Below are 22,877 nucleotides of genomic sequence, written 5' to 3'. Positions count from 1 at the left end.
CATCAAAAACGTCATCAAAAAACCACAACAAGAAATGTTCTTTCTGCGCCAACTCAGAAAGCTCAAACTGCCCAAGGAGCTGCTGATTCAGTTCTATAAAGGAATCATTGAGTCTGTCATCTGCACCTCTATAACTGTCTGGTTTGGCTCTACAGCCCAACAAGACATAGACTTCAGAGATAATTAGAACTGCAGAAAAAACAATTACTGTCAACTTGCCTTCCATTGAGGACTGTACACTGCACAAGTCAAAAAGAGGGTTGTGAAAATATTTACAGACCCCTCACATCCTGGACGTAAATTGTTTCAACTCCTACCCTCAAAATGACACTATAGAGCACGGCACATCAAGACAACTAGACACAAGAACAGTTTTTCCCCGAACACCATCCCTCTGCTAAACAAATAATTCCCTCAACAGTGTCAAACTATTCACTAAGGCTGCATTACTATGACTATTAGTCTTCTCATTGTTCCTATCGCCCATCTCCTCCCACTTATGACTGCAGGACTGTAACTCTGTTACTTGTATCCTTACGATTTATATTGATATTGTTTCCTAATTGCTTATTCGTACACTATGACTATCATAAAGTGTTGTACCTTATGATTCTTGACGAATGTATATTGTCCTTTTATGTACACTGAGAGCCTATGCACCAAAGACAAATCCCTTGTGTGTCCAATCACACTTGGACAATAAAGAATTCTATTCTATTCTACTCTTCTATTCTAGATGATTATAATTTGACAGAAACCCTCTTTGGTTCAAATTCTTCATGTTAATGGATATCCGGCTACTCTGAGTGAAAAACCATTGCCAGGATTTATATTTTGCCTGTTATTCTCTTAATTTATTCATAGAGAACCCTGGAACTTGATGTGTCCCACTCCTAAAACAGTTCAAAGACCGGCACAAGTGCTTTACACATCTACCGTATTTTTCGGAGTATAAGACGCACCAAGGTTTTGAAGAGGCAAATTAAAAAAAAAGTTTTTGCACTCTGCAAACCTCCCCAAAACGGCCCATTTTTTTGTGAAAACAGGCCTGTTCCCCCCCCCCCAAAGGGCATGAATAACCTTTAGGAGGATTGTAGAGTGTTCTGGGGGGGGGGGGGGGGGAATGATCAAAAAGGGCCCATTTTTTGTCAAAAAAAAAAAAAGGACATTAGAAAGCTTATAGAGTGCTCCTGGGGGCTGCGGGGGGGGGGGGGCAAAAGTGAGCAAAAAATGGCCCATTTTTCACTCATTTTTGCCCTCCCCAGCCCCCAGCAGCTCTCTGAAAACCTTCTACAAGCTATGCATGGTCATTTTGGTGAAGGGGCAGGGTTTCAGGAGGCAAAAAAAATGCTGTATTCAGTGTGTAAGATGCACCCAGATTTTCAGCCTCTTTTTTGAGGGAAAAAGGTATATCTTATACTCCGAAAAATACAATATTTGTGAGAGAAATGCAACAGACTTTCAGAACAAATGATTGTTTTCCCCCTCACAAGTTCATAATAGCAATCTATTTTTCCAAGTGTGGATTTCTGCACAATCTGCTTACAAGCAACAGTGGCACTGGTTCAGGTCATTCAGTCTGGAGAAGTATCTATATATCTATATATCTATATATCTATATATCTATATATCTATATATCTATATATCTATATATCTATATATCTATATATCTATATATCTATATATCTATATATCTATATATCTATATCTATATCTATCTATCTATCTATCTATCTATCTATCTATCTATCTATCTATCTATCTATCTATCTATCTATCTATCTATCTATTACCAAATATATATATAAACATTAAAGAGGAAACCCTCCAAAAAGAAAGCTTGGGGTAGGATGAAAATTAGGAGAAAATGAAATAGGGTGTATTGAAGAGTGGCTGTCTGAACACAAATTCTCTACATACAGTACAACATTCTGTAGTAATTGTGCTAAGAACATAGGAGTTGCACTGATATAAGGATACCGAGAATGTACAAACCTCCCCGTGAGAAACCTAAATAAATTCTATTAAATATAAGAGAAAAAATAAAGTCAGTTTTTTAAAAAGCTTCACAAAACATCCAATTCAAAACTCGTATTTACATGGCCCACTTACCAAATATGGGGCTTTGTCTGGAGCTGGCACCTTTCGCCAAAGCTTCATAATCTGCTTGCAACGGCTAGACCAGTCTGGAGGCAGAATGACAAGAATAAAATTGAAATGAAAGGGAAACTCTCATATGCCAAGGCCAGTTAATTTTGTCCAGGGAGTCTACAAAAACATTTTATCGTAAAGCCAGCGTAGGAGTCTACTTAGGGAAAGGTTCACTTTATTCCACTCAGCTAGCAGAATTCTAATCTTATTGCAACACATCTGCCTAGTTTCCCAGTCAGTATCTGCATGATCTCTGCTTATTCCATTCCTATATTTTTAAACAGTTTTGTTAAACGCATCTCAGAAAACGAAAACAGTCAACCCAAGAATGCTACAGGATAAAGCATCGCCTCATCATTGGCCATACTCAGCAACATCTAGAGAACGTTGGTCTTACCTGAACGTATCTTTTAAGAGGAAGGGAGGGAGTGGTCATTTGTGGGTATTCTCAAAGCCTGATTGGTCCAAAGACTGAGAGAAAACTCTTAAATACTGGTGCCTTCCAATCCCGGCCCAGTTTCTCGAAGGCGAACGGTAGAACTGAAACAACAAAACAACAACACCCCCCCCCCCACCAGGAACCACCCGGGTCCTCCCCTGGGCCCCAACAAGGAAACCTCAGGACGGGTCGTGACCACTCCCTCCCTTTCTCTTAAAAGACACGTTCAGGTAAGACCAACATTCTTTTTCCAGAGGAAGGGAGGGAGTGGTCACGTATGGGACATACCCAAGCTTCTAGTCCCAGGGAGGGAGAACAATAGACCCCTAAGCCCCAAGGGGAGCATCAGCCGCCACCCTCTGCAAGACCCTCCGACCAAAAGATGTGTCTGCCGAAGCAAAGGCATCCAGGCGATAATGTTGGATGAAAGACGTCGGAGAAGCCCAAGTGGCCGCCTGACAAATGTCCTCAAAGGGGGCTCTCGTGGCCCACGCCACCGTGGTCGCAGCACTTCTAGTAGAGTGGGCCGTAATGCCCGACGGGGCTGGACGACCAGCCGCTCCATAGGCCTCCGCAATGGCCTGACGCAGCCAACGGCCAATGGTGGCCGAGGACACCCTAGACCCTAACGTTCCCGGCTGGAAGAAAACAAACAAGGCCTCTGACCTATGGACCCCCTTGGTCCGCTGGAGGTAGATCCGCAGAGCGCGGCGCACGCCCAACTGATGCCAGAGCCTCTCCCTATCATTGGACGGGCCCGGGCAAAAGTCGGGCAGGACGATCTCCTGAGCCCTATGAAAAGAAGTGTTCATCTTCAGGATGAAGGTAGGATCAAGGCGAAGCACCACCCTGTCCTGGTGAAAATGGCAAAGGTCGTCCCTGGAAGACAGGGCTTCCAGTTCCGAAATACATCGGGTGAAGGTAACCGCCACCAGGAAAGCCACTTTCAGAGACAAGAACTGAAGATGAACAGACCGGAGAGGTTCAAAAGGGGCCCCCGTCAAAGCCCTGAGAACCAGGGGAAGATCCCACGTGGGGAACCTGTGGACAGGGTGAGGCCTAAGATTAGCCACCCCCTTCAGAAAACGCTTGATCAGGGGAACATGGGAGAAGGAAGAAGACCCCACACCCCCTAGGACCAAAGACAAAGCCGCCACCTGGCAGCGCAACGTATTCTGCGAAAGCCCGTCGTCAAGGCCCTTCTGCAGGAAATCCAAGACATTGGGAATAGTGGCCCTGTCGGGAGAGATGCCAAGAGGAGAACATCACAGGACAAAGGCCACCCAGGTGGAATTGTAGATGCGGGTTGTTGATGGACGCCGAGACACCTCGATGGTACGAATGAACCCAGAGGACAGGTTATCCCCCCTCAGTAGCCGCCGTTCAAGAGCCAGGCAGTCAAATGGAGCCACTGGGGCTCCGGGTGAAGCAGGACCCCCTGCTGCAAGACCACCTCCTCCGTGGAATCCTCCACGGAGGGGCCACCGACAGCTGAACTAGGTCTGCGAACCAAGGCCTTCTGGGCCAATAAGGGGCCACCACAATGACCAGGGCTTTCTCCACCACCACCTTCGTGATGGTCCCCGGAACGAGGGGGATGGGAGGAAATGCATACAGAAGGCCTGAGGCCCACCTGCTCCTGAGGGCGTCCGTGCCCTCCGCAGACCTGGGCTGGAAATGGGTGAAAAAACGGGGAAGTTGTGAATTTGCGGGCGAGGCGAACAGATCCACCAGAGGAGTGCCGAACCTCTAACAGATCCTCCGAAACAACGATGGATGGAGTTGCCACTCGCCATTGTCCAGTCGCCCGACTCAGCCAATGCGCCTGGACGTTGGAGAGCCCAGATATGTGCTCTGACACCAAGAACAACAGGTGCCTCTCTGCCCAGCCTCAGAGCCTCTAGCCAGAGAGCCCCAGAGTGGGTCCCCCCTTGACAACTGATGTGGGCCTTGGTGGCCACATTGTCCGTCAGAAGGAGCACATGACGCCCCTCCACCGAGGCCTGAAAGTGTCGCAGAGCCAGGCGGGCCGCCTTCAGCTCCAACCAATTTATGTTGTGGTGGAGATCCGAGGCCGTCCACCTGCCCTGAGCCATCCGGGAACCCACCAGGGCCCCCCACCCGAACAGACTTGCGTCCGTGGTGACGGTCACCCTGTCCAGCTCCCAGAAGCAGCAGCCCCGCTGAATGGCCAGGGAAAGCCACCACCCCAGTGAGGCCCGGACTCCCGCCGGGAGGCGGAGAGTGCGAAGAGAATTGCTCAATCGCCGCCTCTGAAAGGGGATGAGCTCCCACTGGAGAGGCCGAAGGTGAAGTCTGGCCCACGGGACAATCCCGATGCAAGAGACCATCTTGCCCAATAACTGTGACAGAGTGAGGATTGAAACTAACCGACTTCCACGAACGCTTTCTGCCAGTTGACGTAGGCTGCTCTGGCGCTCCTGGGACAGACGCACCACCCCCGACACGGAGTATATGACCGTCCCCAGGTGAAGAAGTGCGTGGAGGGGGAAAGGTGGCTCTTGGGGAAGTTCACCGAAAAACCTAGGCTCTGAAGACTCCAGGTGGTGAGTTGAAGGTCCGAAATGGCCTGAGGAAAAGACCCTGCCTGAACTAAGACATCATCTAAATAACATTGGAGCTGTACCGGGATGGAGCACAGATGAGCTGCCAAGACCTTTGTGAAGGTCCGGGGGGCCGAGGCCAGCCCGAAGGGAAGAGCTCTGTATTGGTAGTGGTGTTCCCCGTGCGAGAACCTCAGGAACCTGCGATGACCGGGTAGAATAGGGATGTGAAGTTAGGCCTCCGTGAGGTCCACGGAAGCCAAGAAGTCCCCTTTCCTTTTGCCCTGAAGGATAAATTTGAGGGAGGACATTTTGAACCGCCTGTACACCAGGAAATGGTTCAGGTGCTTGAGGTCCAGAATCGCCCTCCAGCCCCCCGAGCTCTTCGGAACCACAAACAGGTTGGAGTAGTGGTCCAGGCCCCGTTCCTCTAGAGGAACTACCTCCACCGCCTGAATGTCGAGAAGGTGGGCGATAGCATGATCCATTAGGCAGCGGTGCTCCAGACTCCGGGACGGAGGGAACGACCTGAAGAGATTCGGCGGGGTGGAGAGAAATTCTAACCTGAGACCGTGACGAACCGTGGCTCGGACCCAAGCGTCCGACGTGATCTCGTCCCATTGATCCGCAAAGAGGGAAAGGCGGCTGCCAATGGGACGACTCGGGTTCAAGTCACTTCCCCCTGCGGTAGGGACGGACGCCTCCTCCACGAAAGGGCCATCTGGACTGGTGCTGGAAATGGTTTCTGTCCTGAAAGGACGACCTGGGAAACTGCCTGTCAGAGTGGAAGGAAGAAAAATGCTGGCTATAGTTGTAATCTGTAGCCCTATACTGCTGCCTACGGTAAGGATGATACCTAGCCTTAGCGTTAGATGGCAGAACTTTCTTTTTTTCTTTATTATCGACCAGAATGGGGTTGAGGGCCTCCCCAAAAAGATTAGACCCCTTGAACGGAGCGGCTACCAAATTCCACTTGGCCTTGTTATCCATCTTCCAGTGGCGCAGCCATAAGAGCCTGCGAGACGTGACAGAAGTGGCCAAAGCACTGGATGCAAACTTACCATGTCCAGGGTCGCATCAGCGGAAAACTGGGAGGCCGCCATGATCTTGATTAGATCCTGGTGGAGCCGCTCATCCTGGATGGAAATGCGCTCCTGGAGCTGCTTAAGCCACATGACCATGGCCCGGTTGAAATAGGAGGCCGAGGCCGCAGACTTGATAGCCCATGCAGTGGCATTAAAATTCTTTCTCAAGGTAAGCTCAGTGCACTTATCCTCCAGCTTCATTTTATCTGCCGCATTGCCCGATACCACCGGAGAGGAGGAGACCAGGGCGGCCACCGGAGTGTCAATGGCCGGTAACTGAATGTCCTGAGCAAAGGTCTGCTCCACATTATAGTGCCGGCGGTCATTACTCCCAGGAGTCGAGAAATTGGAGGGACGCACCCACTGGTTGGTCAGTATCTCCATAAACAAGGGAGGAGCCGGAATCTCCTCCTTGTTTGTGGCCGTGGCAGAAAACATGGCCATGTCAGGATCCCTAGGTGGAGGCACCGAAGGGTCCCCAGTCCCCACCTTGGTGGTTTTCCTAGCCTTGCCCAAGAGAATCTTGAACATGGCTGGGACAAAGAGGCCCGAAGAAGAGGGCTCATCTGAGGAGGCAGCATCCTTGTCCTCCGAGAAACCCATGTCCTGGAGATTTTCCTTTCCCATGACCGAGGCTTCGCTAACCATGGAAGGAGAGGAAGCACGATACTGGGTCCAGCCCAGACCCCCATGTCTGGAAGAAAAAGAGCTCTTATCCCGCTGGGCAATGCCACACGAAATGGCTGCAGAAATAAGTCTTTTAATACCTTCAGGGAGTTGATCCAAATCCTCTATATCGCCGTAAGCAGAACTAGGCCCCTGGGGAGCCAACCTGCACAAAGTGCAGGGTCCCCTAGACGTACCCTCCAAAGGATCACCTGAGGGAGAGGGGGATCCCCTCCTCCTGGAATAGGCATGAGGCCTGTCGGGAGAGACCGAGGGAGAAGAAGGGCTAAACCCCCTAGGGGAAGAACAGCTAGAAATAGGCCCGAGAGGAGATCGAGACCTGTCTTGGGATGAGGGCCCGGCTGACTTGGCCTGCCTCTCTGCCCTTGCAAATGTTTTTTCAATTGCCCTGTGCTACCTGGCCTCCTCCCTGATGGAGGACCGAGATGGGCGCTGGGCAGCCAAAGAACCCGGGGTGGGGGGAACCCTTGTCCCATCCCCTGCTCAAGGTCCTCTCCACTCCTGATCGGGCCCATCACCTGGCCCTGGGGAATCTCCGCACCCTCTTCCATAGCCTACTCAAGTGCCAGCCGCTTAAATAAGGGTTCCAAGGCTCTGTAGGCCCCACCGGGACCTGGGCCTGTTGTCTGCTGTGAAAGGATGAGGCCTGAGCTGCCGCAGGTCGAAGCGCGCTCCTCGCGCACGTGGCGGCAATTCAAAATGGCCGCCGGAAGCCTCTGCACAAGCCTGGCGGCCGAAATTACACTCAGCGTCTCAGCCGGGCTTCTAAACACCCGTGCCACTGCCAGCAACGTCAGGGGAGGCCACACGGCACCCAGGCTCGCACCTCCCTCCCCCAAAAGCCACGCACAGTTCACAAAGGCTGCTAGGAGCTCGAAAACTGCTCCTAGCAATCACTGGCACCGCGAACAGCTCGTGCGCGCCTTGTGGTGCCGCCGCCGGTTGCCGCAATCAAAATAGCAAGCGAAGCTGCCGATTCAGCAGCTGAGAGAGGAGCTGGCAGCCCCGCAATCCTGCGGATAGGGCTGAGGCTCCGGGCCCGCGGGGAGGAGGCAGAATGCCCCACAGGGCCCTCCCCCAACCGCCCAAGGCAGAAAACTGTCCCTTGGGGCCGCAGCTGTACAATTTAGAATTTAGGGGAAAACTTTTAAAGTGCCCAATTAAACCAAATGAGAGATCAGATTGAAACAAATAGAAATCCTACCAGGAATATTCTCACAGTACTTGGACCAAGAAAGACTGAGAGGAAACTGGGCCAAGATTGGAAGGCACCAGTATTTAAGAGTTTGCTCTCAGTCTTTGGACCAATCAGGCTTTGCGAAAACCCACACGTGACCACTCCCTCCCTTCCTATGGTAAACAATAGATTCTGTATCCTGCTACAAGCAGATAATAGACTGCCAATTTTTCTCAATCAGTGGCTTCTAGGTGTGTTGGATTTTTAACTCATAATGGTACTAAAAGCTCCACATCTCTGGAAAGCAACAGATGAGAGAAGAATGCCTAAGAAAATACAATGCAAAACACAAATCAGGGTTTAGAACCGCCATCTCTTTGGAGCAATCACAAAGGTAACACAAGGCTTCAAGCCATGACTCAAACAGTAGAATTTGTTTCACAGATTACGAGAAGCACTAGCATTGTGCATGAAATGGGAAATCTCCTGCTTTGAACCTGGAAACCGATGTTGCATCAACTGAAACCCAGAACACTTTGATTCAGATTTTTAGAAAAACCAAATCTGAACAGGACTAGATTGCTGCATGTCACACAGCTGCTGCCCACTCCACTACTCCAGGTCTGCCTTATTGAGCTTTCTTGAGCCCTCCCTCAGCTGCTATCACCAATATCCCAGAACACCATAGCCCACAGGCCTACGACCTCCCCAATCTTCCCAGCACGTTCCCTATCCTCCTTCCCTACCCCTGAGTCTGCACAGCCATCAAGGCTTCTTCCCAAACTTCACTGCTCCTTCAACCATTTCTGAAAAAATATCCATAACCAGCTCTTCTGAGCACATTGCTACAAATAACCATGGACAACTCCTAGGACTGGCTTTTTAACCACTGGGATAAAACTAAGATGGAATAGTGTCTGGACAGTCTCCTTCATAAATAACCACATTGCAGAAAACTCGGTATTCATGAAAAATACTCTGAGACCAACACCATCATTAATTCTAAAGTTGCTCACAGATCATCTCCTAGAGATCTGCTTAATAGAAAATATATAGACAGTAACTGGGAAAGTGAGGAAACAAATTTGGGATACGATGAACTAAGCAGAGATTTATTTTCCATCTGATGATGAAACCATCACATGAAACTGGTTCAATCAAGGATTTCTTTCGTGACAACATTAATAGTTCCATATATAAGCTAGGAGAACATAGAGCTTAAAGACAGCTGATTCAGACTGACAAACATAGATCTGTGGCTGGTCAGGAATTTTGGGAGTTCAAGTCCACAGGTTGTAAACGGGCCATAACACAATTGAATGAAATGCATTAGCATTTGGCAACAGCGGGTCACACAATGATAATACACAACAATAATACCGATAATGGAAACAGAGGACTCCCAAAGTAAGGATATGGCATTGTAATGCTCTTCAGATTCATTTGATCCTAGCGGCATTACTTGGATTCTTTGAATCACACAATATTTGGTTTCTTGAAGAAAATGATTGGGATTCTTGAGCCGCTGACTTCTGTTGCACAGCAGGCCCACCGCAAAAAGGGAAGCATATTGTTTCCATCTCCACAGATCTGACTGAGAGGTCATTAAAAGGACCTCAAACACAAAGGAAGAAAGGGGAGAAAGATAAGTAACTAACCTGGGTAATCCTGCTTCAGGCTGGGGAAATTCATGTTGGCATAAAGGACAGGTGAAATGGTGGAAAGCTCTCCCAGTTCTTCATCCTTCTCCCAACGTTGCAAGCTCCGCTGGTTATACGAGAGTCCGTCACTTTCCCCCTCTGTGGTGGGAGTAGTTGGTGTGGAAGCTGCAGAGCTGCTGGCCCAAGGACTCTCTGGTTCACACTGCTCAGGGCTGAAGAAGCCACTCCTCTCCCTACACGGAGGTAAGGGAAGACAAGAAAACACATTCACAGTAGGGTGTAATGGGGGGAACTGTCAAGGAAGGAGGCTGGGCTGAGCCCAGAGATCATGTTGTACAGGTAGGTGACTTACTTATTATCAAGGAATGGGGACTGGCAAACTCCAGAATAAGTCTCCATGGGCACAGCAGGCTGCAGGGGCCCAAGAGATGTACCACCACCTATAAATGAGTCGAGACATTGCAGAAATGGAATCAAAAAGAGCTCGCATACATAAAGCACCATCCAGATATTCTGGCAGATATCACCTAAAGCAAGAAGGTGTGAACTTGAGAAGGTGAGGTCTGAAGTAATCTTAAAAAGTCCAAAAAATACATGAGTGTGCAGAAATGGGCGAACCCACATTAAAGGGGTTAAAGGGAAATGATGGTTTGGAATGCTATGCGGTATGGGAGAAATGGTATGAATGGATAGACAATAGAAATAAGAAATGGAAATGTACATAGGGTGAGAACGTTTGGAAATAGAAAGTATATAATGTATTCAATATTGATTCCAGTTGTATGGATAATGTCACAGATCTGTTAAACGTGTGATAGAGATATGTATGGAAAAAATGTGCAATAAAAATATTTATTTTTAAAAAGTTAAAAGTTAATGGATCAAGGGTAAAAGAAGACATAAATATGTACTGTGTACAAAATAGATAATGGCTTTTTGTTTTTATTAAGGGGGAAGTATATCTATTTGGCCAACTGTCCCAGTGAGCACTTATCAGCCAGTATTAATGCACTGATTTTCTGACTGAGTTCTAGCGAAGCACAAGGGATTTAGCCATGATCTAATCCAAACATAGGTACCCTTTTTTAATTGTAGAAAAGCCAAAGTATCTCATTCAGGTAAAGAATCTGCAGAATGCCCCATCTCAGTATTCACAGCTCACCTTGAAGAAAAGGCCTTTGGGCCAGCTGGGAGCAGTTTGGATCACGCAGGCCTCTGGCCTCAGCATCCACCCCAACAGAATTAAGCTGCTGTTCTCGTTCAGCAGAACCCAGGACATCTTTGAAGAGCTGCTGAACATCCTTGCTCTCCATTTTCGGCAACTCTGTTTAAAAAGGGGGGGAAAGTCCCGATGAAATCACAAGTCCATTTGGAGCAAGCTCAGTAATGTAGGGAATCTGAGAGTCTCCCATAACAGCAGGCTGAATTACAAGGGAAGTGAGACATGAATGGGGAATGAGGAGAGCCAAAAACAAGAAACATGGGAAACGAGAACACCTGAGACCGATTTTTTTAAGCCTTTCGCTAGCAGTCAGAAGGGAAGCCAGGAGAGAAACCTAGCTTTCCTTCTTGGCTGCTCTCCACAGAGCAGACACTTGGCAGGGGGATGGGGACAGTAGGGTCTGTTCAAAGACCCGCCTGACCTTCAGTGGGGATTTTGTCAAGGTCGGAGCTGAGCACCCCCTCCCCCGGGGGTGTGGCTGGGTTCTCGGCACCTGTAGGTTCTGGAGAGGTCTTGGGCACCATCTGCTCTTCTGTCCCTGTAGAGAGCAAGCATACCATGTCAATCAGCACACGGCATCACTTACAGTACGAAGTGGCCAGACTGTGGGCAAGAGGTCTAACCTCTGTGCCTTGGAAGGATGGCTTACTCCTTAAAAGGAAAGGTTAAGCCCCCTCCCTTAGCTGGCTGCATTCTTATGGAAACAAGGTGAGTTTGTCCAAGAGGCGTATCCCAAATCTCCTATAGCTAGCTAGGTATTTAGAAAGCAAGGCTTTTAGAAGGAATGACTCTGGGCATCTAGAAAGACAGCCAGGGTCACTTTGGATGCGGAAACAGGCAGCATGTAAATTTAATAAATAAAAATGGCTCTTTATATTTAAAAAAAAATGCTAGAGTAAACGTCTATGGAGATTCTCAGTCATCCAGGTCATGGTTGTCACAAAAGTGCTTTTTCAAGAAGCAACTGGATTTTCTGTTTTATCTTTGAACAGGTTTCGCTTCTCATCCAAGAGGCTTCTTCAGCTCTGACAGGATGGTGGGAAATGAAAGAATTTATATTCTTTGCAGACAGCTGGTCATTTACATTCGTTTAGAGCAGGCATGTCAAACTGGGGGGAGGGGAGACCATGCCCATGCCAGCTCCATCGTATCACCATACGTCACATGACAGCAACATGACACCACAAATTTGGAGATAGATGGTGTCATATCCTTCCCCCTCTGTTTAAAGATAGCAAAGTCCACATTTTGGATAGAGAGGACTGCTGGTTTGAAAGAGGGGTCAAAGAGACCATCTATGCCAAAATTGGACAGCCCTCCCTCAACAGAGGGGGAAGGATACAACACCATCTATCTCCAGTCTACTACACAGTCCTTTCAACAGCTCCAAAAAAGCTCTACAACTATTTGCACCACTCTGGTGTCCCTGAGGACACAGATAAACCTCCAGGTGACCATAACGACCAGCTAAAAGGATGCAAATGACCAGCTGTCTGCAAGGAGTAAAAATTCTTCCCTTCCTCACCATTCAGTCAGAGCTGAAGAAGCTTCTTGGATGAAAAGTGAAAACATTTTCAAAGAAAACCCAGAAAATCCTGTTGATAAAAGCACCTCTGGTACTTGAGTAAATGTTTATATCAGGTGTTCTACAGTAGGGCTACCCCAGGTGTTGCATTTGTGTGTCTTTTTTTTCCCCTTTCACCCTCAGCTGAATATTCTGTTCAATGGAACTTGAAAGGCACCTGCATCTCTCAGCAGTAGAGGGAAGACAAAGACTAAACATAAAGAACAGGGACCAGTGACTGTAATGACAAGGAATGCTTTTTGCTACCTTGTCTCAGAAGGCTGGCTACAGCTACCCTTAGAAAGGAGTTAGCTGAACTACAGATCTGTGCACTGGCAAGACTTAAATTATAAATCTTGATGCCTGCTTCCTATGCCACCATAGACTGCTTTGATGCTCCCTCTAGTTACTGTAGATCAAGGGACCCCAAACCCCCCACCCCCACTCCGTGGACTGGCAGTGGTGTGCAACATGCCAGAAACCAGGCCGCACAAACAAGTGAAGCCCCATCTGCAGGATGCCTGCACCACACAAAACCCCTCCAGTCCATGGGAAAATCTTTCTCCATGAAACCAGTCCCTGCTGCCCCAAAGGTTGGGGGCTGCTGAGGTTGATAGTGCAAATGTTACAATAAAGTTCTTGTGTTTTACGTTTAGGCACTGCCAACTAATATATTGCTGAAAAATGTACATTGGATGTTAAACTGCCACTGGGGCTGGTTTAAGAGTTTTGATGGTAATAATTGTGATAGGAAAAAATTCTTAAAAAGAACGGCCCAGCCGCTATGAATAGCTATTACCTCAGAAATAAAACAAGTGCTGTTCATTATAATTCAGATACTTGCTGGGGAGAGTTTTTTTTAATCTTTCTTAAGCATTTTAGTGGGTGTTGGCTTATATGGACAATGTGATTTTATCGTTCAGCACTGCAGAGATGTTAGGCATTATTTATCCTTTTAAAAGGAACAGTTATGCCTTCCCCCTTAATCATCGGCCAAACCTTTTATAGAAAATGGCCTCCTAGTTGGATTTCTTGACAAAGTGACACTCATTGTGACCATCCTGTAGCCACCCTCAAAAGCTTCCATCTTATTAAAATCTTATTCACTGGCAGACAAAGTGGGAGCCTCTCATTCCATTCCCAAGCCCTTGGGACAAACTGTCAGGAAGGAGCAGGAGCAGCAACAACCAATCAATTTTCTTTCATCTTACATGTCAAAGAAATCCATTTTGTGCTATCTTTCCATTAATGGGAGCCAATGCTGCTGCTACAACTAACAAGCACCAACTGTATGAGCTACAACTGTACTCACAAACTTTCAAATATAACTACAACAGGTATTGGATGTAAGTAAGACTATAAGGAACTATTCTATGTCCTAAGCATCTTGAGTGCATGTCAATATATTCTATAATTGGTGAGCTGCAGGCTTTTAAGCTGTAATGTTTGATTGCAAACTAATCTCTAGATTTGACAACTTAGCTTCCATAGAAGAGAGTGACCGTGCTTGGGGGTAAAACGGGTTTTGAAAATTCTAGTGGCCTAGATGTGCCCCAACTAACCACCCCCATACTAACCTCTAGCAAGGGATGCCGCATGTGGCACCAGTATGACTAAGACCGGTAATCTAAACTTCACAGAATTACTAAAAAGTGTTATTTGAAAACTCTAATAGATCGAAATCACAATAGGAAGGAGTGATCAATACATATAGGTCCGTCTACCGATTTCCATAATATAAGAAAACTGCCATTTAGAATGGAACAGGAATAAAGAGCAGGAAAAAAGATCAATTGAAAAAAAGAGAAAAAAGATATGCTATGTTTTGGTGAAATTAGCTGAAAAGGAAAGTAGGTAACAGATCAGAATAAAAGTAATCTGATCCTGAATAGCAGAGCTGATGAAAAAACAAGCAAATTGTGGTTGGATGGATTTGATGAGTTCTACAACAAGAAAGAGCTAAGACATTTATAAAGAACAAACAACAATATGTGCCATGGTGTTTAGAAGTAAACTAATTTTAGCTGTGTTTTTCTGTCTTCTTATGTCTTCAGATTTTTCGGCTTACTAATTCTTAACTGATTTTTGCGCACATCACATAAAACTTTCCCAGTTCCCCAAAAGAAAGACGTTTGGGTATGTAGCTATAAGAAATTATGTAGATTAATATGCAGCAAATATGTTCAAGGCAATAGAAACAATCACTTCAAGTATTCTAGAGCACCATGCTATCATACATAGGTGGAATGTTATCCCCCCCCCACAAAGTAACATGGAAATATATCCTGAGGACCAAAAGCCTCCTATGTGGTTTTAAAAATCCTGATACTCACCAGTATTCTCAGTCTTGGCATCAGCTGCTTTCAAGTTGCTTTCAGGAGCTGCTGCTTCCCTGCTACTAAGGCATTCATCCCCTAGAGATGGGAAGACAGGAAGCTGATCTGTTAGAACAGATAGCTAAATGTCCTAATACTGGCTCTAAAAAGGATTCCCGGCTTCTGAGGGCCAACTATTTATTTCTGCACGGAACAAATTTCACTTCATAGCTTGCCTCCACCTACGAGCCTGAGGACATTTTATTTGGCCAATGCTTCTTCAAAATCAAATTAATTTTTTTTCCTAAATTCCCAAGCAAATGTATTTAGAATATAAACATTTTGCCCTTCCTTCCTTCCTTCCTTCCTTCCTTCCTTCCTTCTTTCCTTCCTTCCTTCCTTCCTTCCTTCCTTCCTTCCTTCCCTCCCTCCCTCCCTCAGGAGCCAAATCAAAGTCTGATCCCCAAATCCCACCATTTCTCCTCTAATCCCGCTATTTCTCCTCAGCCTTTCACTTACCTTTGGACTGAACTGGAGCTGCCTTTCCATCCTCTGGCCCTTTTTGGAGCCTGCTGGAATCCACCTTGGGCCTGGGAGCTCCCTGACCGACGGGAGGATGGGCAGTTCCATCTCCACCCACACCACCAGCAGCCAACAGAGCCTGTCTACTCAGGTCTAGGAGTGCTTTGCCAAAAAATGCTTCCTGTCAAAGAGGATGAAGAAAGGGGGGGACGGACATGATAAAGGCCCAGATGAATGAATGAACGAATTTCTGGCAACTCCCTCGTTCCAAGTGCATGGGGTAGTGATGAAATTCAATTTTATCTTTACTACTGATTCTGTGAGTGTGGCTTGGTGGGTGTGGCAGGGGAAGGATACTGCAAAATCTCAATTCCCTCCTCACTCCAGGGGCCAGCCAAAGCTGGTATTTGCCGGTTCTCCAAACTACTCAAAATTTCCACTATCGGTTCTCCAGAACCTGTCAGAACCTGCTGAATTTCATCCCTGGTATGGGGGCTATTGCTTTAACTAACAATATACATAGAATCATAGGGCTGGAAGGGACCTTGGAGGTCTTCTAGTTTAACTCCCTATCCAGGGCAGGAGTCCTTATATCATCCCAGATAAATGAATGTCTAATCTTTTCTTGAAAACCTCCAGGATGGAGTACCCACAACTCTAGGAGACAGTTAAGAACAATTCATCTCTGTCCCATAGATTAATTGTTCTCAGGAAATTTCTCCTTAGTTCTAGGTAGGATCTCTCTTTGAGGAGCTTTCACTTATTGCTTTGCTGTCCTGCCCTGAGGTGCTTTGCAGAATAAGTCTGTATCTCTCCCCTCATCTCTGTGATTGCCCCTCAAGTACCCGAAGACAGCTATCATGTCACCATTTAAGCCTTCTCTTCATATGCTAAACATACTTAGCTCTCTTAGGCATACATCATACAATTTAGCCTCCAGACTCCTTATCATCGCTGTTGCCATTCTCTGCAGTCTTCCTAGGGCCTCAGTATCTTTTTTATCATGGCAAGTAGAACTGGACACAGTATTCCAAGTGTGGCTTCATTAGTGCAGTATAGAGCATTACTAACACTTCACACGGTCCTGACTGTATCCCTCTATTGATGCAGCCCAGGAGTGTGTTGGCTTTTCTGGCAGCTGCAGAAGTGGTGATCCACCAGGACACCTAGATCTCTTTCACAGGCAGGGTACTGCCTATCCTGCACCTGTGCATCTGGTTTTTCCTGTCATCTTCCGAGCTATCCAACCCCACCCCCCACAGATTTCATTTTTAATAGTCCATGTAGAGATCTACTTTTTTTTACTTGAAACAGCATCATTGTTTCTTCCACCTTGAGCCATGAGATCAACATCCCTTTTCTCTGCCCTTCCTCAATGCTACTGAAACAAGAACTGGACTCATGGAAACTTGGTAATCCTTGCCCAGAGACATTTATTCCCCACTAAGCTAGCCCTCACCTGGGCTTGCTTTTCTCAGGTGCGTGGGACTAAATCTCACATTATCAACAGCTAAACCAAGCATTTGGGTAACAAGGTTCTGAATCACAACAGAAATGGGAGGTTGGGAAGCACTACACTAAAACACTCTTACCTGAAGATAGGCAGGGAACATGTCTTCTAGCTTGCTCTTCTTCCGACCCCGCCGTTTCTTCTTTTCATCAGCTTCAGCCACTCCCTGTTCAGCCAAGGTCTCAGCGGGGTTTTCAGCAGGTGGGTTAGGTTGCACCCCTGATAAAGAGAGAAAATTGAGTTTAGCATGGCCCTGTATGAACTAACCAAGGCTAGGAATGTAAAGTCATTTACTGACTTTGCTGCTGTAACTTTCAGGGTCAGCAGCAAGTTAGGAAAGGAAAGGAGAGGACGTGCATAGGACACTGATGATTACTGCTCCTTAATAATCTTTCTCCCAGCAGCAAGTTCTGGGGCAAGAAACCTCATCCACTGAGACCAAAAGTCACAGATGATAATCATTCAGCCCAACAACATCTGGAGGGCCAAAGGTTCCCTCTTCCTGCCTTGGATTCCATCATTTATTTTTCTCCTAGTTGTTGACACTCCTTTCTCCCTCTCTCCCCCCCCCCCATTCCAAATTTGAGAATGCAGGTCTGTAAGTCAGAATATGCACTGCAATTTAAAGCAAAAACTTTAAACGGAACACTGATGGAAATGACTCACCCAACAAACTGAGGCATGAGCTCCTTGGTGCTCTCTGAGCTTGTCTCGTACTTGAAGACATTTCATTACCCAACTAGGTAACATCATCAGTCCCAAAAGACCCTTGCTGGAAACCCTTGCTCTACAATTCAATCCTGAACTACAAATAATCTCTTCTACTGTATCTGAGAAGTGGCAATCCTCTTTCTTTTTAAAAAAAAAAAAAAAAAAAAAAGATTATGGCCATTTGGGGAGTTTTAAGAGCCTTCCCAGATTTGCAACCTTACACATTTATTCAAACTATTAGGATGAAGCAAAGGAGAAATACAACTACAAGTAAGTAGCACTTACCTTCTTCCGGTTGCCCTTCCGTAGTTGTCAGCTCCCGAGAGACTTCGGCCAAGACTAGTGAGCCCTTTTTCAAGCGTGTGTGTGATTTCCGCTGTCGCACCATAAAACCTCCAATACCTATTCCAAGGCAGAGGAGAAACAAGCTAAGAGCTAGAAAATGGATCGGTGTGGGAAGAATACAGGCTTTTTGGTGGGTGGCCAAAGGGAGGAGCACTTACCTGGGCGATAGGGCTTCCTTTTCCGCTTCTTGACCTCCTCAGAGTCTTCCAGAAGGCCTTTTCCCGCTTCAGCCTCAGCTGCAGCTTCCCTTTCCGGAGTCGGTGGGGCTTCCAATTTGATCTCACACTCCATGTGTTCAACGCTAACTGCAATGGGAGCAAAAACAAAAACAAGCCGTTCCAAGTCTCCCATTGATAGGGAAAGGTATGCAATTTGTTTAAAAATAAAAATAAAAACCACATAAATTTACAGATAGGTGGTCCTCAGTTAATGACCACTCAGTCAGTGTTCATCTTACAAGAGCGCTAAACGAGGGATGGTTACGGCTCGTCCACAAGGCTCTGGCCATCCCAGCCCCATCAGTCATGTAATCAAGGTCTGGCTGCTGGGCAACCAGCTTGCACTTATGATGTTGTGGCATCCTACGGTCACAGGATGGCAATTTGCAATCTTCCCCATCAGCTTCCCTCAAGCAAAATCAATGGGGAAGCAGGCACGGAAGGTTGCAAGTTGCTTGGGTAAGTCTCTCTCCCGCTCCCCCAGACCCTCTTTGCTCGTGCCAGACCACACCAGCTACCTGCACATCCTGGTACACAACTGTCCTTTACACACGAGGCCTGCTGAATGGCAGTCTACAAAATGAGGTATACATGTGCACTCATAGCTACCGTATTTTTCAGACTATATGATGCACTGGTGTATAAAACGCACCAAGATTTCGAAGAGGTAAATAAGAAAAAAAAGGAGTTTGTCCTCCCTGGCCCCGAGGAGCACTCTGCAAGCTTCAGCAGGGCTGGGGGATGACAAAAATGCCCTTTTTGTGAAAAATGGGCTGTTTTTCACAAAAACAGGGGCATTTCTGCCTTCCCCCATCCCTGCTGAAGCCTGCAGAGTGCTTCTGGGGGCTGGGGGGAGGCAACAACGCCTCAGTTTTTGCAAAAAATGGCCCGTTTGTCGCAAAAATGGGCTGTGGAGGCGGGGCTTCGGGAGGCCAAAAATGGTTGTATTCGGTGTATAAGACGTACCAACATTTCCACGCTCTTTTACGGGAGAAAAAGGTGTGTCTTATACTCCAAAAATATGGTAATTTGGGGGTAGGGGAGGTATAGGGTTGCGGGTCCCAGTTTTCCTTCTACCACAACTCCATTAGGATTAAAACTGTAACTGTAACAATCCTTTATCGAGAAATCAGACTACGTTTGGAAACAAATGAACTGGTCCTAGAGTCCTAAACACTCAAAAACACAGGGTTAGTAGAAACTGTACTGTAGGCCATCTAGCCAAACTCTTGCTCAGGACAGGAATCCAAATTAAAACATTCTGGACAAATGCCTATCCGGCCTCTGCTTGAAATAGCAAGCCTTAAGCTCACTACTCAGAATTAACCACTTGGGGGGAAAAATATTTCTCCATCGCACAAAAAGAAAAGGAAAAACGGATCCGGGGGGAGGAGCCTGTCGCCGAGGAGGGCTCAACCGAGCTCCTCTCAGAGATCTGGTCTGTATATCTAAATAAGATCATAGATATCACCCCTTTTTGGCATAAAGGGGCAGGGAGTAGCTCTGTGTGCTAGGGTCTATTCGTAATTCACAGCCTTTCTCTTTTTTTTTTGGCTGTGGACAGAGATTAGATCCAGCGTGAGCGGAGCTTTTATCTCCAGCCAGTTCTTCTCAGCTGCCTTTTTTTTGCAGCCCTAGACAGGCGACCCCCCCCCCCAGGACAAAGCAAAGTTGTTTGAAGCTAAGATTAATACGGGCGGGTCCCACCCCTGTGAGATTTATGCTTTTATTACTATCGTAAATACCAGCACCATTTGTCTTAGAGGCTTCTTTGTTTAAACGGACTTCAAAATGGCGATTTCTCTCCGTTGGTGACTGATAGGGGATGTACGTAGCCGGTTCTAACTTCCTGCAGACCGCTCCTTAACAAAATAATTTTTTGTTTTTTTGTTTTTTTGGAAACAGAGGGGAGCGAAAGCGCTGTTTATTTGTTTATTTATAATGGCACCCAGGTCAAAATCGAAGCGTCTCTCTACAAATGTGCCTAAAGAATCTGTGAATGAACTTAAAGAATTTACACTGGCATCGCAGCCCTTGTCTCCTACGCCCTCTACTGGAGAATTCTTAACACAGGAATTTTTTTTTCAAATGTTTAATGATTTTAAACAAGAAATTAAGGAATTTGTATTGGAGCTATATGGTGATTTAAAGTCTAAAATTGACCAAATGAAGGCGAATACGTTTGCAGCCGTGTCTGCCCTGTCAGATTATACCGCTGAAATAGAGAATAAATTAGAAAGTTTGGAAGAGGCTAATTCTAATTTGACTACTAATATTCAAATATTACAACAAAAAATTAGAGACACTCAAGAACAGCTCGTTATGATAAACTTTAATAAGAAGGCATTCGCAATAAGAGTCAGAGGATTCCGCGAAAAGGAGCGAGAGAATCTGAAACAGACCTTTGTTGAAGCCCTCAGCCATGCGGTGGGAAGCCCGGGACTTAACTTTGATTGGCAGATTCGGAAAATTTATCGCCAGAATTCGTTGGTAGCGGAACAGCGACAGCTCCCGAGGGACATAATTATATATTTCTCCACAAAAGAATCCAGAAACGCGATCATGCAAAAATTTTACAATAATAGTTTGAGAGTTGATGGCCAGAACTTGATTGTCTTCAAAGAAATACCTTTCCAGATGTTAAAGGCAAGAAGGGACTATACCTTTTTAACTAAAGAGCTTAGAAATCATCAGATTCAATATAAATGGGAGGCCCCAGCCGGCATTACGGTCACATTTGAGAATCAAAGACTTCGTCTCAACTCTGTTTCGGAGGCTCGAGATTTCTATTACAAGACTTTGAAGGCGGGACTTCCTGATTCACTTGGAAAAGAGGAGAGACAAGCCGAAGGAGAAGGCAAGCAACAGACCACATGGCTGCAAGATGGAGGGGGTAGCTCCCCCTCCCTTGGAGAAGCAGAAAAGCGGAGTTTGAGGATTTAGACATTCTAAAATATTCACTAAAGTTGTGGATTGAATGGGGGTTTGCGACCTCTCTCCGGCAGAAAAAGCGGAATTTATTGGTGGGGTGATATTGAATGTATATATGTAAAATGCATGCAGAATGATTTACGCTGTTTAAATCTTGTTAGAAGGGAAAGTTTGAAGAGATTATTTTAAAATAGAAGGTAAACTGATTCTTGCTGAAACTATTATTTGAATATGTGGAATGATCTATGCTATTTAATTTTTATTAGAAGGGAAAGCTTGGTGAAATTATTTTGAGCTAGATTTTAAACTAATGTTTGCATAAATTTGATAGTGGCAAATATTTGAGAAGCAAGGGATGAGGGTAAAATGCATGCGGAATGATTTACGTATATTGGTGGGGTGATACTGAATGTATATACTGAATGATTTACGTTGTTTAAATCCTATTAGAAGGGAAAGCTGGTCGGGATCATTTCAAGATAGAATGCAAACTGATTTTTGTGTAAAGTAATACTTGATCCACGCTGCTTAAATTTTACTAAGAAGGGAAAGTTTGGTCAGATTATTTTGAATTATTGTTTGAAATTAAGGTTAAGAAAGGGAAAGTTTGATTATTCTTCTGTAAAGTAATATTTGAATATGTGGAATGATCCACGCTGCTTAAATTTTACTAGAAGGGATTATGTTTGAGTTAGATTGCATATTGATGTCTATACAAATTTGGATAAATGTTTATCTGAATACAAGGTTAAGGAAGAGGAATGGGAGAGTCTACAGGAGGTCGGGGTAAATAACAAAGAAGCAAGAGACGAGAATAAAATATAGATAGAATGACTTATACTATTTAAGCATAGATAAAGATGGGGGGCTGAGCTTAACACAAAGAGTTTCTTTTTTTTTTTCTTTGTTCTTTTCTTTTTTTTTCTTTTTTTTGGGGGGTTTTTTTTTTCCTTTAATATATTACTTTTATTTTTAATCCATACGAACATAAGATACTTTAGATAGAAGGCAGTGCCAGGTGTGGGCCCTGGGAAGTCGGGAGGAGTAGGGATGGGGATTTATGGGGGGTGGGTGGGTGGGTGTTAACATAGTCGCAATAAGAACAAGAATGCACTTATATACGGTTGTTCTTTTTTTCTCCTTTTTTTCTCTTTTCTTTCTTTATATTTTTTTTCCCTTGGTTTATTTTACTTTTTATCAGATTATAATAAACAACACTTGAATAAAGGAATACACCAAGGAGGGAGGTAGAGGGAAAGAGGAGGGAGGAGTAAGGAAGGAGTAAGGGGAATGCAAGGAGGGTGTGTTGGGAGTAAGGGGAGAAGGAAGGTTTGAGGGGAAAGGGAAGTAGGAGGGGAGCGTTAGAGGGAGGAAAGGAAAGTTGGAGGGGGTAGATGGGGTGTATGGAGGATGGAAGTGTCAGGTGGGGTTGTGAATGATGAGTTGTGTTTTCTTTTTTATTTTTTTTTATTTTTTTTTATCTATTTTTTTCTTTTATAGCAAATACCCTGTATATAAGTGATTGTAAAATGGAATGTGAAAATGAATAAAATAGATTTAAAAAAAAAAAAAAGAAAAAAAAGAAAAGGAAAAACAAGTTTTTCTACTTTGCAACCGTCCAATTGCATCCTAGCTTCTACTGCCTCGCAGAGTCAGGTGACTAGACTAACAGGGTCCGATTTCTCAAGAATTCAAGTATGAAGCTGCGACATGTAATCTCAATCGGTATTACATTACAGAGACAATGGGGCTATTCTACTACTTTCCCAAGGAA

At 45.6% G+C, this 22,877-nt stretch overlaps 1 protein-coding gene across 7 annotated transcripts in view; it reads right to left on the bottom strand.

The window, feature by feature from the left end:
• The window catches only part of KMT2D (lysine methyltransferase 2D), a 145,135-nt gene that overhangs the window by 63,409 nt on the left and 58,849 nt on the right, over positions 1–22,877 (bottom strand). For 5 of the 7 annotated variants that reach the window (XM_032210729.1, XM_032210726.1, XM_032210731.1 and 2 more), the window contains 10 exons: positions 18,113–18,259; positions 17,895–18,011; positions 16,981–17,117; positions 15,386–15,569; positions 14,885–14,965; positions 11,409–11,525; positions 10,928–11,089; positions 10,118–10,205; positions 9,763–9,998; positions 2,114–2,187 (listed from right to left, as the gene is read on the bottom strand). In XM_032210729.1, coding sequence (XP_032066620.1) covers positions 2,114–2,187; positions 9,763–9,998; positions 10,118–10,205; positions 10,928–11,089; positions 11,409–11,525; positions 14,885–14,965; positions 15,386–15,569; positions 16,981–17,117; positions 17,895–18,011; positions 18,113–18,259 — 1,343 coding nt within the window. The remainder of the gene's footprint in view (positions 1–2,113; positions 2,188–9,762; positions 9,999–10,117; positions 10,206–10,927; positions 11,090–11,408; positions 11,526–14,884; positions 14,966–15,385; positions 15,570–16,980; positions 17,118–17,894; positions 18,012–18,112; positions 18,260–22,877) is intronic. The other 2 variants (XM_032210730.1, XM_032210732.1) reach the window with 2 other exon arrangements.

The sequence above is a fragment of the Thamnophis elegans genome, chromosome 2 (assembly GCF_009769535.1).
Source record: "Thamnophis elegans isolate rThaEle1 chromosome 2, rThaEle1.pri, whole genome shotgun sequence".
Classification (NCBI taxonomy): Eukaryota; Metazoa; Chordata; class Lepidosauria; order Squamata; family Colubridae; genus Thamnophis; species Thamnophis elegans.
The sequence above is the reverse complement of the archived record's forward strand: the minus strand, read 5'-3'. Positions and strand labels throughout refer to the sequence as shown.